Here is a 14,942-nt window from a genome sequence, read left to right as displayed (position 1 = left end):
ATCACCATCAATTTTTTTCCGGCCCCCTCGCGGCTGCCCATCTCGGTCACCTGAAAGTCACGTTGTATGTGGCACGGAGCTGGACTGCTGCGCATAGACTCCACTGCGTGTGTTGTTTGCTGGCATTTGGTGTCACCTTGAGCCGATTGACGGTGATGGCGGGCGATTGGTGAGTGGAGTACGATCCGGGGACTTCGCTCGGATACTGCGGAAGTGGCCAGCTTCTGTTGCACATGGTCTTGCTGAATTCAAGCCATATCATACTACACATTCGATGGATATGGGCCAGTGTCTCATTTTTGTCGGCATAAAATGTCGTGGATTAGCAGTGCCATCAAGTTCAACAGGTGATCGACCATCGCACATATCACCGCATATCACAGACAATGATGGCCATTTCGACCGGAATGTATTTGCGCGAAGCGAGATTCTCCGGTTCGGGATGATGGAAGCCACTCGTCTCTAGTTGACAGAGAAAGCATTCTGGATGCCACACGCAACCGAGCCTGGTGCGGGACCCGCGACGGCATCCAAAGTGATGGCTGCGTCGAGTGTTGGGAATGCACATGACAAGAATGACACAGAGTATGAAGAGACATGGGATATGAAGGAGCACAGGGGTATGAAGGAGCACAGGGGTATGAAAGAGAATAGGGGTATGGAGCACAGCACCACAAATCACGGAGACCAGCATTCAAGCAGGGAAGCATCGTGGTGTGTCCTGCGATGCAATCTTGATTCGATTCTCTGCCAAAGCGCAAAGCACACGGGTCCAAGCGCATCATGCAAACTCCGCGACCTGAGAATCAGCCGCGATTCAGCTTATCCTCATAAAAAGCGACACAGCAGCCCGCCGGCAGCTCCAGTGTCCAGCTTGCGATCCTCCACCAAAGACTGAGGCTGTAGGATGCCCTCTTATACATTGCTGCCACCTGCGATCTTTCATCCCCGTCCCGGGGCAGCTTCGATTCCAGATACAGGCTCTTGAGGGACGGTAGCTTCGCGGCCAGACCCCTGATCGTCCGGATCGATGAAGGAATGCGGAGGATCTCGAGCCCGGGGAACGAAGCCATGTCGTCCAGCGAACTCAACTTGCAGCACTGTCTCAGATCAAGCACCCGGAGCGTGCTTTGATTGATACGCAGATCGGCCAGGTTGACAAAGTACTTCGTCAGGACGAGATGGTCGAGTTTGGGCATTCTTGGGAGCTGGCTGATGATGTGTTGTCTGTGCGAGCTGATGGTGAGCTTGGTGAGAGAAGGCAGTTCCTCAGGGATGCCCATGAGGGTCTCAACTCCGACTGGAAGGTCCATCTCAAGCAGCTTGGGCATCTCAGGCATTCCCCGGAGCGACGTGAGTTGTGTGCAGTGCCGCACACGGAAGGTCCGAAGCGAGCCAAGAGCCGCTGGCATACCCTCCAGGGTCTCGATGGACTCTGGGAGCTGGAGCATCGTCAGATTTGGCATCGCGGACATGCCCTGGGGCGACGTCAATCGTCCGTGCCGGTGCACGCTGAAGCATTCGAGCAAAGGCAGCTCCCTTGGCATGCCCTCCAGGGTCTCGATCGAGGTTGAAAGAAATAGCTCTGCCAGCTTTGGCATCTCGGGCATTCCTCTGAGCGACTTGAGCTTCAGGCTCCACTCGATGCCAAACTCTGTTAGTGAGGGCAGCTCCTTTGGCATACCTTCCAGGGACTCGATCGACTCTGGGAGATAGAGCTGCTCGAGCCGTGGCATCTCGGGCATTCCCCGGAGCGATGTCAAATCCGTGCTGCCTCCGAGATGCAGGAATCGCAGCAGCGGAAGTACCTTTGGCATGCCCTGCAAGCTGGCGAGAGGATCGTCGAAACTTGGGCCCGTGAGCGGCCAATCCTTTGTGATGGTCAGCTTTGTGAAGGCAGAAAGCACCTTGTGCCATCCAGACACCTTGAGAAACGACATGTTTGCGATTGTTAGCTGTTTCTCGCTTGTGATGTCCATCTCTGGGATGTCGAAGGGCAGAAGCTTGGACAAATAGACGTCATGGCCCTGTATCCCGCTGTGCCGGATCTTGACGTAGCTGGACCCGAAAGTGATCTCGACCGGCGAGCATATGTCAAAGCTTTCACCCTCGGCGATCCTGGCCATTTCCTCGACCGACAGCCGCGCGGGCGAGCTTGGGTCTTGCGTCCTTGGGAACTGGAACGACGGATCGGTCACTTGGCAGTAGCGCAACACTCTCCTGTAGAGCGTCGTATCACGGTAAACTTCGGACCAGAGCTCGTTTTCCTTCTCCAACACGGACGCATCGGCTGGTTGTTGTCGGTCCCGGCGGAATATGTAGCGGCAAAGGCCATAGAGCACTTTCAGGCGACTGATGGAGGGATCGACACCATCGAACAGAAACCCGGCCGTGACTTGCAACCACGCTGGAAGGGCACACTCCCATGTCCTGCCGGTGTTGAGGATGGCCCGAGTATGCCGTGACACTCTCAGGAGCCTTGCGAACAGCGACGGGGTGGCGGAGCGAATGAATTCGTCATTTGTGATCAGGACCGCGAGTAGGTCGAAGCAAGCAGAGCTCGCTTGACCCACCAGCGACGCCGGTGTCTCCGTTGTGGCAGACGACGACATGGAAAGTGGTGGTGGGGAGGCGATCGGCCCGGCGGCGAGTGGGAGATAGCAGCAGGGCTCAGGGGAGGAGATGGCCCTGGAAGATGGGAGCAAGAGCCGAGGGAGAGCCGCAGGATCGCCGGGTTGGTGGATTGCTCCCATGCCGTTTGACGTGCATCCGGCGCGATGCATGGCTTGCGCTCAGAGACACATGCCGCCACCATATGCATCCCAACGCTGCCTCTCAGGATCGCCTGTATCGACGCTCGTCGAGCGAACCTGGAACCTGCGTTGCGAGCGACTGCCCCTCTGGCCTGTTGGTCCTGCTCTGGGCCTGCTCTGGGCCAGGACCAGGAGCAAGACCCACTGCCCGCGTCGCGTCGACCCTGTCCCACCGCAGAGTCACGGGATGCAGCCCGCGAAAGGGCATCTCGTTTTCCCAGCGACGCCCTTCCCAGCGAGATTCCAGGCTCCCCGCTGCCAGTCCCTCGTTCTGTTCTGTTCCGCCTCCGTTCTGTCCCCGTCTTGCCCGGCCTGCAGAACAGCGTCCTCACCCAACCGAACGTACCCCCCCCCGTGGCGACTCTTCTCCCCATGCGCATGTCCTCGTCCGTCCCGCGTCTGAGTGCCTTCGTCGCTCTCCTGGTCCTTTCGGCTCACCTGGTGCTTGCGGCCTCGTCGCAGCAAAAGGTCGAGAAGCTGAACGATCTGTACAAGCCCGGAGAGATCTTTGAGCTCGAAACGACCAGTTTCCTGCGGTTCTCTGAGAAGCCGCGCAACTACTCGCTCGTTGTTGTGTTGACGGCGTTGTCGTCGGAGCACCAGTGCGAGCCCTGCCGGTAAGAGTTGTCATGTGTGGAGCGCAGGGTCACCGATCCTTGCGGTGTTTACGGCCACGCCGATGCGGCCTCAATCGAAACAAGCCATGTCGACGAGACTGCATCTTGACCAGGACCGGGTCATCGCGCAATACCGATATGCGATCTCGAACGTGCGCCAGCGGTCGGCCGATGCAGACATGATGGGCACAAGTGGCCAGGGCGGCGGATCCAGTCGTGGGCTCCTTTCGCCCAGTACGGGCAAGCGATCGATGGCCCTGCGATCGCGAATCACATCCACTTGATCGATCCAAGTTCGGTGTCATGATCTGACTCTCGATCTGCCGTCGGGGAACGCGCCTCAAGCGATTTCCGAAAGGAAGAGAAGCTCGTTGCCTCGGCGCTGGCATCCACCTTCACCCCAGGTCATGTTTACTTTACCTCGCTGGACTTCAAGAACGGAAGAGACATCTTTGTAACGGTGCGTCCGCCTGACAGGATCCTGACAGAGATAGAGCCTCGGCTCGGATCGCCAAAAAATCGCGCAACGTGCTTTCCAGCCATGACGGGCGTGCATATCCCGGTCACAATCGGCCTGCCCTTGACGCCGGGTCATGGTCGTGCCTGCTTGATCGACTCAGTATCTCACGGCCACGCCTTCGCTTTCGCTTCTATCCACAACACCAGCTCAAGTTGACGAACGTGCCCTACATCCTCCACTTCCCTCCGACCGAAGGCCCCAACGCCAAGTCGATTCCCGACGAATATGAGGTCTATGATATTCCGATGGGGTGAGTCGCCATCAGAGCAAACCTCAATGTGCGAACGAACCAGCATCCCTTCCAGTGTGCTGACTATATCTTGCTGCGTCTGCTGTTATTTTGCAGCGGCCTCCTCGCCGAGTCAGTCGCAAAGTGGATCTCTAACGTGGCCAAGATCGAGGTAGCGTCCGTCATCTGCCGCACTGCACTGGCCGGAGAGAATGTTGCTCAAACTGACTCGGCCTCTGTCCTGGCTATGCTCAGCCCCCGGTCACCATCAAGCGCCCCATCGACTACACCAAATATGCGCCTCTCGCAGGCTCGGTCGTCATTTTGCTGGCGTCGCTCTATATTGCTGGCCCAGCCATTGTTCTCATCTTCCAGAGCAAGCACATCTGGACAGCCATTGCCATGGTATGTCTTGCGTCGCGTTCACGTGCTAGTATCACTGCCCGCTTCTCTCCCCCCCCCAAAGCTCCTGCAGAGCAAGAACGAAGGAACAGGATCTCGCTCGGGGGGGAGGCTCTGTCCTGATCTGTCCAATGAAGCTTTCACAGAATTTGTTTTGGATTAGTCATATTTGGCTCGCAATCACAACTTGCTCACACTCACATTTGGCTCACACTCTCAGGCCTGGATTCTCACCTTCACCTCGGGCTACATGTGGAACCAAATTCGCGGTGCCCCTTACCAGGGACGCCAGCGCAACGGCCAGCCCGAGATGATCAGCCCTTCGTACCAGAACCAGTACCAAGTGGAGACCCAGATGGTGGGCACCTTCTGTAAGTAACCATGCGTAGCGTCTGACCCGAGAAAACGCTACATCCGTCGCGGATGTGCTCGTGAGGCAAGCACTATAGGGATGCGAGCTGATTGGCTGCTCATTCTGCTCACCGCCATTGCCATCCCACCCACAGACGGTCTTATTTCCCTGCTCTTTGTTGGACTGGCTGTCAAGTTCCCCGGAAGCAGCAACCTCAACATCCAGCGCATCTCCAGTGTGATTCTGCTGATCGCTTTCTTGGGTGCCTTCTCGCTCTTGGTCAAGGTCTACAACTTCAAGCACGGCGGACAGTATCCATTTGGTCTGGTAGGTTCGAGCTCCATGTGCCTTGGAATCGCTGTCGATCGAGCGTACTGGCACTGGTCCGTCTGTCTCACTAGCTCACCCATTTGGCGCCTTTTGTTTGTGCGGTCGACTGCAGTTCTTCTAAGAATGTCTTTGGTGACCGTGCTTCGTGAGAGCATATCCGTTTCCACACCGCGGCTTTCGTAATAAAGCTATTCCAGTGGTTGGTTGTGTCTGTGGACTGCTGCATATTGCCGATGCGGTGTGCTGGCGATTATTGCGCCGGTGACCGAGCGAGGTGGATGGATGCAACTCGAGCAGAGCGAGTCGCTGGCCGTGTGTTCTGGCCCTGGGGCGTCTCTGGTGGGACGCTATATTCAGAACAGCAGAGCGGCACCATGCTCTGGGTTGGGTGGCTGAGTGAGGCGGAATGCTGTGGAGCGATGCATTGAGCACGTACCATGACCGGGAGGACCAGAACCGACAGAGACAGCTTAGCCAAGTGGTTACGGCGTTGGACTTGAAATCCAATGGGCTTCGCCCGCGCAGGTTCGAACCCTGCAGTTGTCGCTTGTGTTTTACCCTGCATCTGGTACGTAATTAAATTTTAATATCCCGCCCCACTCCCGCCGTGGCTGGCCGCGCCCTGGCCATCGCACGCTTTTTGCCTTTTGCGAACCACCGTCGCCAACGATCTTCCCTCTGCTGTCAACGACGAGCCGAGACGAACAACTCCCCAGCTGCATCGAGCGCCTGTCCAGATCGTTCGGAATGTCGCTTCTCAAGTCCTTCATCGACGCCGTCCCAAAGTCCTTCCGCGACCTGGAGTGGTTCTATCGTGTTGTAGGTGTCTGCCCTGCATCTGCATCGACTCCAATCCCCAACAACCGCAAGCTCGACACCGGCCGCTGCCCGGCCTGGGTCTTCCTTCCAACCTCGACCCCGTCATTCTGGACTATCGCCACTACTGCCTCTATGGCGCGCACATTCACAAACTAACAATGCGGCCATCATCTCGCGTCCAACTGCAGAACCCCTCTCTCCCCCCCGTTATCGTCAAGGCGAGCGAATACCGAAATGTGGCTCCTGGGTACGACCGATTCATCCTTGGGCGACCCGGCACGCTGTACCAGCTGGCTTGGTTGGATGAATGGGAAGAGCTATGGGAAGAGCTAATGGAAAGCTGATGGAAAGAGACATGCTCAGCCAACCTGTGTCCATCCTTCCGAGAATTATGCGAGCACCCGCATCACATCACATCCCATCGCATCACATCCCATTGCATCCCATCGCATCACATCCCATTGCATCCCATCGCATCACATCGCATTGCATTTTTATCGCCGGGGCGCTTACCGTGACTTGTGGGTCCTCTCGGCCGCAACAGATCCCAGCCCGATTTCAACCGGGTCGATACCACCCCCATTTCCAAGAACCAGTACTTTACCCGTGACGTTCGCCGAAGCTACCCTCAGACAGTCGTGTACACTTCGGAGGAGCTGAGCAAGGAGTTGACCTCTGGAGCCCTGAAAAGGTGATTAGCGTTGCTGCGGCCCTCGTTTCTCTGGTTTCTGGTCCTGGTTTCTATGCCTCGTTTCTATGCCTCGTTTCTGGGCCTCGTCTCGATACTCTGCAGTGATATTTCAACGCTGCCTGGATCGTGGCATGGCTTGAATATCTCTGACCGTTGTTTGATCGGGTCAACTCGCTCAATTTCGTTGCACAGCATCGCTTCCGGCGAGGCTCAAGTTACCACCTCGACCGCCAGCACTCAGATCTACACCCCCAGCCATCTGCCTCCCATCATCAACAACAGGTACAACTGGAAAAAGTCCTCGCCTCATCTGGCTCCCAACGAGGTCAACCCCCAGTTCTCGATCCAGGGTCGAGCCTGAACGTCCCCTCCATTCGAGCCCACTCGTTACTGCTGTTGTTTCTCCATGGCTGTGAATACACACATGGTCACTCATCCCACCACGACGACCTGCGTCGATGAAGCGGAATACCGTGGCATGCACCGATCTCAAGCGGGCAGGGACTGCCGTTGCATTCGATACGGCTCCGATACCAGATTCAGTCGGCCGTGGTCTCCTGAGCCGCCGCGAAAGCAGCGCTGTCGACCTTCACTGGTCATTGTGGAGGACGGCTCGATGGCAGAACCCACTCCTCCATCTAGACTGGTGCGCGAATGTCCTCCGAGCATCCAGGATTCGGGCGAAAGAGGGCGACCTATTCGCTGGGCATTTTTGCTGTCTCGAGACCAAGCCGGCGCCGTTGGGGACAGGGCTTCTGGCTGGTTGACCAGCAGCCGAGCACATCTCAGCCAGGGCGGCATTTCGAAATCGGTAATGCCTCGGGCGAGTGGTCGTCGACAGACGGCTGTCTGTGGTCGGCAAATGGTGCCCAAACCTGGGTGTGTTGTCGTTGGCGTGCTTGCATCGCCAGCAACCCCAGCAACGATTTTCCCTTTCCTTTTCTCCCGCATCTCCCTGGCTGTCCCTGGCCATCAGCAGCGACGCTTTGGGCACTCTGTCGATCTCCAGCATACCCGCACACCTGCACCTGCACGCACCTGCCCCTTGATCCTTCAACCTGCATTTCGTCACAACTCCTCGAGCGAGGGCATCGGCAATGGCACATGCCAGCGTCGAGTACAGCCAGCTGCCCGCTGCCAGCGCTGCCCCTCAGCGCTCGATCTCGACCCGAGATCTAATTCTGCTGACCCTGGGCTTCATCGGCATCAACTTTGCGTGGGCAGTCGAGCTGGGCTTTGGGACCCCATATCTCCTGTCGCTCGGACTCTCAAAGCCCCTCATAGCGCTTGTCTGGCTTGCCGGCCCCCTTTCAGGCAAGCCCATCCTGTCTGGCACTGCATTGTTCCCAGCTCGCCTCCTGTCAGGACCAATGGGGTGGAACGGCGCTTGCGATGCTCTAATCCTCCGTTTCCATCAGGTCTCGTCGTCCAGCCCATCGTCGGTGCCTACAGCGACAGCTTGACCAGCCGACTGGGTCGTCGCCGACCATTTATTGTTGGTGGGTTCTTCACCGCATTCTTGCCATGCACACGGTTATCGACCTGGATACTCGGCCTGATACTTGGCTTGGGCATTCATCCTGGCGCCGGTTGCCGGCTAGTTGGCGTCCTGATTTGCTGCAATCCATCGGGTCGATAGAGCGACATCTCGCCATCCGCACTGACCCCGGACGCTTCGAAACCCTCCCCTATCGGCACATCCACACCACCAGCCGGAGGACTCTTGGTAGTACTGTCGATCGTCTTGATTGCATATGCCAAGGAGATTGTTTTTCTTTTTTACGACTCTGACAAGGTGAGAATCCAGCCCCCGAGCGAGCGAGCAGCACAGTTGAGCCTGCCCATCGAGCTCGGCCCCGAGTTTGCTATTACAGCAACGAGTTCCATCAGTTCAGCAAGCGAGTTTCATCAGCTCACAGCGCATTAACGGTGTCTGGATCTCTGCATCGTCGTTGTGCAGGCCAGCTCGGGACCGATTCTCGTGGCTGTCTTTGCCTTCTATCTGCTGGACTTTTCCATCAATGCCGTCATGGCCGCCTGTCGCATGCTTGTCGTCGACTTGGTTCCCTTCGACCAGCAGCAATTGGCCAACGCTTGGGCTGGTCGGATGAACGGAGTCGGTCACTCCACAGGCTACCTGATGGGCTATCTCGACCTCGTCTCGCTATTTCCGTTCCTGGGCGATACGCAACTGAAGGTTCTCTGTGTCCTGGCGATTGCTGTCTTTGTGGGCACGCTGCTGGTCACTTGTCTGGTCGCCCATGAAGTTCCGCTGTCGATTCCGCCGAAAAAGGCGGTTTGGTATAAGCCGCTGCTGGACATTGTCAAAGCCTTCCGGACGCTGCCGCGGCCGATCCAGGAGGTCTGCAACGTCCAACTCTTTGCCTGGACAGCCTGGTTCCCGTTTCTGTTCTACAGGTGAGCATCGTGGCTGCGTTTCCAATGCTGCTCCAACAACAACGGGGTAGCTTGCGACTTGGAGCAGCTCGTCCTCTCTCCGGGATTTGGCTGGCCATCCCATAGTGCTGACGCCCACAGAATTACAACTACCCATCTTCCCTGAAACCCATTGCTCGCTGAATACGCACACCTCCTCCAAACAACCAATACCCATGCCTGGTCTCGGTCCTGTCGGTGATTTGGATTACGCCGCCCTCAGCACCGCATGGATCGCCTCCAAGGCCGATCCATCGACGCTCACTTCCGAAGGAGAGTCGCGATATGGGCCGCTGGCGCTGCTGCTCAACTCGCTCATTTCCATCGCCACCGTCTTGGTCCTCCCGGGGTTGACCGTTCGCAAGTCGAACTCTGCCGGATCGGGCTTGCGCAATAGCCCCGACTGGGCGCCATATCTCACCTTGCCCAGGGTCTGGGCCTACACCCTGGTGCTCTTTGCGCTGCTCATGATCACGACGATATCCGTCACGACTGCGCCCTGGGCTGTGGCTATCGTCGCTGCTGTCGGAATTCCGTGGGGTAAGTACCATCGACCACAGCATGGCTCTGGCCAGCCGCTGTTCTTTAGCGGGTCGCTGACTCGATTTTTTGCTTCTGCGCCCTTTCTCATTACCCGGCCATCGACAGGTGCGACGCAGTGGATCCCCTTTACGCTCATAGCCGAGTCCACCATCGCCTGCGCCGAAGAAGCTCGGGATCCTGCCTCGCTGGGATCCACCACGGACGGTGGTCTCGAGGACGACTCGCTGCTGCGATTCTCTCGCGCAGACAGCATCGAGGAGGCCGTCCCACGGGCCCCGGCCGCCTCGCAACTCGACTCGGGCATCGTCCTGGGCATCCACAATATGTACATTGTGATTCCGCAGTTCATCAGCATCCTGCTGTCGAGCATCATCTTTGCCATCATCGGCCGCTTCGACGGCGGCGGTGCCGACGCGGATGCCTTCGGGTGGGTCCTGCGAATGTCCTCGCTCTGGCTTGCCATCGCAGCCGCCAAGGCCTTCTCGATGACCGAAATCAGCCACAAGAGCAGCCACTGAAGGACTGCCCTTTGCCAGGGACCACAGCCCCCTGCGTGCGCAGGCAGGAATTGCTCCCACGGCCCAACAGACGACCCATGCGCTCCCCGATTTGTCCGGCTGCTCGCACAATCTGCTCGGCTGTGCCTTGCTCCTGGCCATGGGGTCCACGGGCCGAAAAAAATATATGTCGTCTGGTCGCCCAGTCCTCGATCCCCCATCACCCTCCCTCGACCGCCCCCCCCCCGCATCTTCCCTCGGCTCTCCTGCTCTCCACACGCCACCATGCCCCAAAGTAGCTCCTCTGGGTCTGCTGCGGGCCCTGCTCGCCGCAAGTATCTCGCCCGGGTTGTGGTCTTGTCGATGGGCTTTCTGCTCATCTTCAGCGCCTTCAGCACCATCCAGGTATTACGCCCACCCCCTCGCCCCTCGCCATGCCAAAGGTGCCGCCCGGGCTGCAACTTACCCTGAGTTCGCCACAGACGCTCATGTCCACGGTTCTAGACACCCAGCTGGCCTTTTGGACGCTCTCGATCCTGTATCTCTCGTTTGGCATCTCCAACTTTGCCCTTGCCGGTCTCACAGTCGAGCTGCTCGGAGTCAGGTAGGGCAGCGACCCGCAAATCGAATCGCTGCAGCGGCTGGTCATTCCTTCCCTCGTTTGTCTTAATTGCGGCAACCGGGACAGCCAAGTCCATCTGCTCTTGGCCAGCGCCTCCCCCCGAAAGCAGACTCACCGACCGCTTGTTTCTCGGATGACAACCCCGCCAGATATGCTCTGGTTCTCGGGGCGCTCCCGTATATCTTGATGGATGTCGCCTATGTCATCGCCATTGATAGCCCCGACCAACTCAGCCTGCAGTACAAGCTTTTGATCCCTGCTGCGGTCCTCGTTGGCATAGGTGCATCAATTCTGTGGACTGCCCAAGGGTATATCTGCACGCTCTTGACTTGCCTGCAGCCCTGTCCTCGCGAGGGTTTGCGAGGGCTCAGAGCGGCTTCAGCAGAACCGACGTCAACCCAAGCTGCCGGACATTCATGCCGCGCTCGTGTGTCTATTCTCCCGCTGCTATGAGCAGCCTTGACCTCGAGTGACCGAGACAACCTATGTGTCAAGACTGGACAACGGGGCAAGCAGGGAAGTGCGCAAGAGTCCTAATGCAAGACTCGAACGTAGGGAGAGGAGCGGGAACTGGACTGGGACACAGAGTGTCAAGTGTGAAGCCAAAGTTTTATTCTAGATCCAAGGCTTAGGATACTAAAAATACAAAGTGGCAAGACGAAGGCAAAAGACAGAGGCTGGTCGGAGGGCTATTTATGCGAGCGCCAAGGATCGACGCTGCAGAGCGAGGGGGCAGGAGCGAAGCAGCGGCGGGGAGGGCGAAGCAGCGAGCGAAGCAGGTGGCGGCCGTGTGATGACCAGCATCACAACGGACCAATGAGATTGTCCCGCATGCTCTCGCCCTCCGCACCAATCATGAGTCCCCACGTGTTTGTTTGCCCCCATGCATGAGCACGCGCCGTTGCCACCCGCGTCTACTGGTTTCCTGCCTCCCCCACCGCTCGGCACATGTCCCCGGGCTGTGCCAAGCCTCTCTCGCTTGCACACCAGCCACTCTCGCACCCCCTTCTCGCTTCTCTGTGATGCTCCACCCTTCTCGCCCACTTTTGCCCCTCGACCTTCTCCCGGTCTATAAATAGCCCTGCATGTCTGAGCCTATGTTGAACACCAGTTCGAACAAAACTTGTTCTTTGGTGTTCGGGGCTAAAAGCTAATAAAGCTCATACCAAGCACTTGGTCTTCGTCCTTGCGCTTGTTCACTCCTTACAGGCCGTGACTCGGGATCCGTGAGTCAGCGGGCGTCAGTGGCGGCGGCTTGGCGGCGCCAAGGCGTCAGGCGGCGTCGAGGCGGCGTCGTGGGCGTAACCCATGACCAACAGCAAGGGAGCGGGAACGGAACACAGGCAGCGCGCGTGCTTGCGGTAAGACAACAAGGCAGCACAGCGCGGGAAACAAACAAACAGAAGGAAGGGAAAGCACTAAGACAGGCAAACAGAAAGGAAAGGGCAAGGGTAAAGGAAGGGAGTGGGCAAAGGCAGAGGGTGTTCATGACACTACCCCCCTCTCAAGGCCTGTGATGACCAGCATCACAACGGACCAATGAGATTGTCCCGCATGCTCTCGCCCTCCGCACCAATCATGAGTCCCCACGTGTTTGTTTGCCCCCATGCATGAGCACGCGCCGTTGCCACCCGCGTCTACTGGTTTCCTGCCTCCCCCACCGCTCGGCACATGTCCCCGGGCTGTGCCAAGCCTCTCTCGCTTGCACACCAGCCACTCTCGCACCCCCTTCTCGCTTCTCTGTGATGCTCCACCCTTCTCGCCCACTTTTGCCCCTCGACCTTCTCCCGGTCTATAAATAGCCCTGCATGTCTGAGCCTATGTTGAACACCAGTTCGAACAAAACTTGTTCTTTGGTGTTCGGGGCTAAAAGCTAATAAAGCTCATACCAAGCACTTGGTCTTCGTCCTTGCGCTTGTTCACTCCTTACACTTTGTTCGAACTCTCTTCTACTGATACCACCTGCTTGGTATCTTCCGCTCCTAGCCCCGCCCCTTTCCTAGTCCTGTCCGAACCTCAAGCACACTTGTGTCTGAGCCCTCTTCGCTCTCCTGTTCTTGAACCTCCTCGCTTTTTTTTTTTTTCCCAGTCCCAGTCCCAGTCCCGCCATGGATCCTGCCCTCGTGGACCGCCTCCGTGCCTTGGAGGCCGAGCTCGCCGAGCTCCGGACAGCTCGCGATGCTCCTGCCGCTGGGTACAGCGTGCAGATGCCGGACCGTTACGACGGTAACCGGCAAGGGTTCCGGGCATTCGTAAATCAGTGCAAACTGTATATACGAATGCAGCCCCACCGGTTCCCTGCTGACCCGATTAAGGTCGGATTCGTCATTAGTCTGCTCACTGGACCGGCTCTCCAGTGGGCGACTCCGATGCTTGAGATGGGTGATCCCCGACTCAACTCTTTTGGCGATTTCCTAGAACGCTTTTCCAAAGTGTTTGACGACCCTGATCGGGCCAGGACTGCCGAGTCAGTGATCACCACACTGTCTCAGGGCAACCGCCCGTGCGCAGTCTATGCATCCGAGTTCCTTCGTATTGCCGCCGATACGACTTGGAACGACGGTGCAAAGATCTCGTTCTTCCGACTTGGCTTGTCGGATGATGTCAGAGACGAACTTTCGCGAGTTCGCCCTCTGCCACGAGATCTGGAGGAGTACATCGAGCTTTGTAACGAGCTCGATGCACGAATCCGCGAGCGCCGTCAAGAGCGCCGAAGCACGCCTGCCCGCTACCGGTCTTCCCAGTTCGCCTTTGGTTCCGCCTCCGCTGCCGTTCCCGCCATCGCTCCCGCGCCCGTCCTCGCTCCGCCGCACCCCTCCTACATTGTTTCCGAGCCCATGCAAGTGGACTCTGCCGTCTCTGGACCCCTGACCGCCGAGGAGAAACAACGCCGCCGCCGCTTTGGACTCTGCCTGTACTGTGGCAAGAAGGGCCACTTGGTACGAAACTGCCCCGTCAAGTTTGGATCTACCAGAGCTACCGGACCGCCCCCTGGACCTCCCGGCCCGAGGATCATCCGCACCATCGTTTACGAAGATGGAGAAGTGCAAGACTTCAGTTCGGGAAACGACCAGGCCCGGTTCTAAGTGAAGGCCTTGAACCGGAGCCGTGCCCACCGCCTTCCGAAAGTGAAGACATTGGTAAGGTGCCTTTGGTAAGTACTGGGGAAGCAGTGATGTGCGGACAGCTTCGCCTTGCCTCTGGACCGGCGGACACTCTCAGCTCTGGCATAGTACCCGTGGCACCTCTGGTGTCACTGGGAACTGCACCTCATCCACAGGTGCAAATACCTGAGCTGTCCTGCCAACCCTCGGCAAAGTTAACTGTCTGTGCTAGCCGCAACCCTGGTGCCGAAGCTGGTACCGAACCAAAGTCTTGTGTTTCGTCTGTTCGTCGTTGCTCGTTGGTTGTTCCCGTCGCTGTTCGTCTTCCTTCTGGTGATTCTCTGTCGTGCGAAGGACTTGTCGATTCTGGTGCCTCTGGCAACTTTATCGACGAGGACTTTGTTGCTCGACACTCTGTCCCCACCTGCTCCAAGGCTTCGCCCTTGGCAGTGGAAGGCGTGGATGGTAAGCCGCTGTCGTCTGGCCCCATCCTCCGCGAGACTGCTCCACTCGAGGTGATTCTCGGGGACGTCTCGCAACGCCTTCGGTTCGATGTGATCAGGTCTCCACATCAACCACTTATCCTTGGCTTTCCTTGGTTGCGCACCGCCGAGCCCAAGATTGTCTGGTCTCGCGGTCTTCTTTGTCTCCCTCCTTCTGTTGATTCCGACCCCTCTCCATGCACTACTTCTCTTTCGTCTTGCTCCACTTCCTCCAATGTCACTCCCCTTCTTGATGATTCCACTCCTTTGATTGATCTAAGCTCCTCTCCTACGCTCCCACCTTCGTCTTCCCCTTCTTGTCTTGTTCCTCCCGAACCCCTTCGCTCTTCCCAAACCCCTTCTTCTGTTGTCAGTTCTCTTTCCCTCCTTGATGTACCTCCTCCTGTTGTTTGTTCTTCGGACATTGTTCAGAATAAAGTAACCGTCGAACATTATTCTGACCTTGTCCACGCCCCTCCTCTCAG

The 14,942-nt window shown here is 57.7% G+C and overlaps 5 protein-coding genes and 1 non-coding gene across 6 annotated transcripts; 5 read left to right on the top strand and 1 right to left on the bottom strand.

Moving 5' to 3' along the window:
• Positions 1-357: 357 nt before the first annotated feature.
• BJ171DRAFT_484613 (uncharacterized protein) lies at positions 358-2,935 on the bottom strand. The gene has a single exon (XM_053109009.1). It carries the CDS (start codon positions 2,781-2,783, stop codon positions 807-809), a length of 1,977 nt encoding a protein of 658 aa, XP_052971718.1. The 5' UTR covers positions 2,784-2,935; the 3' UTR covers positions 358-806.
• Positions 2,936-3,067: 132 nt separating this feature from the next.
• On the top strand, positions 3,068-5,474 carry BJ171DRAFT_484611 (uncharacterized protein). Its single transcript, XM_053109008.1, has 8 exons — positions 3,068-3,430; positions 3,776-3,890; positions 4,097-4,200; positions 4,297-4,351; positions 4,435-4,584; positions 4,802-4,952; positions 5,088-5,260; positions 5,376-5,474. The coding sequence occupies exons 1-8, from the start codon at positions 3,186-3,188 to the stop codon at positions 5,382-5,384; spliced, it is 1,002 nt and encodes a 333-aa protein (XP_052971717.1). The 5' UTR covers positions 3,068-3,185; the 3' UTR covers positions 5,385-5,474.
• A 253-nt stretch (positions 5,475-5,727) lies between these two features.
• Positions 5,728-5,809, top strand: BJ171DRAFT_t3. Its single transcript has one exon. It is a non-coding gene; the product is annotated as a tRNA-Ser (tRNA).
• Positions 5,810-5,927: 118 nt separating this feature from the next.
• On the top strand, positions 5,928-7,213 carry BJ171DRAFT_594670 (uncharacterized protein). Its single transcript, XM_053114540.1, has 4 exons — positions 5,928-6,082; positions 6,271-6,329; positions 6,627-6,773; positions 6,966-7,213. Exons 1-4 carry the CDS (start codon positions 6,011-6,013, stop codon positions 7,132-7,134), a joined length of 447 nt encoding a protein of 148 aa, XP_052971716.1. The 5' UTR covers positions 5,928-6,010; the 3' UTR covers positions 7,135-7,213.
• Positions 7,214-7,705: 492 nt separating this feature from the next.
• On the top strand, positions 7,706-10,473 carry BJ171DRAFT_4368 (major facilitator superfamily domain-containing protein). Its single transcript, XM_053107960.1, has 6 exons — positions 7,706-8,087; positions 8,192-8,272; positions 8,486-8,568; positions 8,734-9,191; positions 9,433-9,749; positions 9,858-10,473. The coding sequence occupies exons 1-6, from the start codon at positions 7,871-7,873 to the stop codon at positions 10,268-10,270; spliced, it is 1,569 nt and encodes a 522-aa protein (XP_052971715.1). The 5' UTR covers positions 7,706-7,870; the 3' UTR covers positions 10,271-10,473.
• Positions 10,474-10,534: 61 nt separating this feature from the next.
• Positions 10,535-11,408, top strand: BJ171DRAFT_576426 (uncharacterized protein; the record flags this gene model as incomplete). Its single annotated transcript, XM_053113750.1, has 4 exons — positions 10,535-10,654; positions 10,732-10,853; positions 11,021-11,151; positions 11,329-11,408. 4 exons carry the CDS (start codon positions 10,535-10,537, stop codon positions 11,406-11,408), a joined length of 453 nt encoding a protein of 150 aa, XP_052971714.1.
• Between the last annotated feature and the right edge of the window lie 3,534 nt (positions 11,409-14,942).

Source organism: Polychytrium aggregatum (assembly GCF_025602895.1).
Source record: "Polychytrium aggregatum strain JEL109 chromosome Unknown BJ171scaffold_1, whole genome shotgun sequence".
In the NCBI taxonomy this organism is placed as follows: domain Eukaryota; kingdom Fungi; phylum Chytridiomycota; class Chytridiomycetes; order Polychytriales; genus Polychytrium; species Polychytrium aggregatum.
Note: the sequence above shows the minus strand (reverse complement) of the source record. Positions and strands in the feature narration are given on the sequence as shown.

Coding starts and splice junctions, on each gene's coding strand:
- BJ171DRAFT_4368 (XM_053107960.1), top strand. CDS start 7,871: ATGGCACATGCCAGCGTCGAGTACAGCCAGCTGCCCGCTGCCAGCGCT. Junction 8,569..8,733: donor TTTTTTACGACTCTGACAAG/GTGAGAATCCAG, acceptor GTCGTTGTGCAG/GCCAGCTCGGGACCGATTCT. Junction 9,192..9,432: donor TTCCCGTTTCTGTTCTACAG/GTGAGCATCGTG, acceptor CGCCGCCCTCAG/CACCGCATGGATCGCCTCCA.
- BJ171DRAFT_594670 (XM_053114540.1), top strand. CDS start 6,011: ATGTCGCTTCTCAAGTCCTTCATCGACGCCGTCCCAAAGTCCTTCCGC. Junction 6,083..6,270: donor TGGAGTGGTTCTATCGTGTT/GTAGGTGTCTGC, acceptor GTCCAACTGCAG/AACCCCTCTCTCCCCCCCGT. Junction 6,774..6,965: donor ACCTCTGGAGCCCTGAAAAG/GTGATTAGCGTT, acceptor TTCGTTGCACAG/CATCGCTTCCGGCGAGGCTC.
- BJ171DRAFT_484611 (XM_053109008.1), top strand. CDS start 3,186: ATGCGCATGTCCTCGTCCGTCCCGCGTCTGAGTGCCTTCGTCGCTCTC. Junction 3,891..4,096: donor GAAGAGACATCTTTGTAACG/GTGCGTCCGCCT, acceptor CCACAACACCAG/CTCAAGTTGACGAACGTGCC. Junction 4,352..4,434: donor CTAACGTGGCCAAGATCGAG/GTAGCGTCCGTC, acceptor GGCTATGCTCAG/CCCCCGGTCACCATCAAGCG.
- BJ171DRAFT_484613 (XM_053109009.1), bottom strand. CDS start 2,783: ATGCATCGCGCCGGATGCACGTCAAACGGCATGGGAGCAATCCACCAA.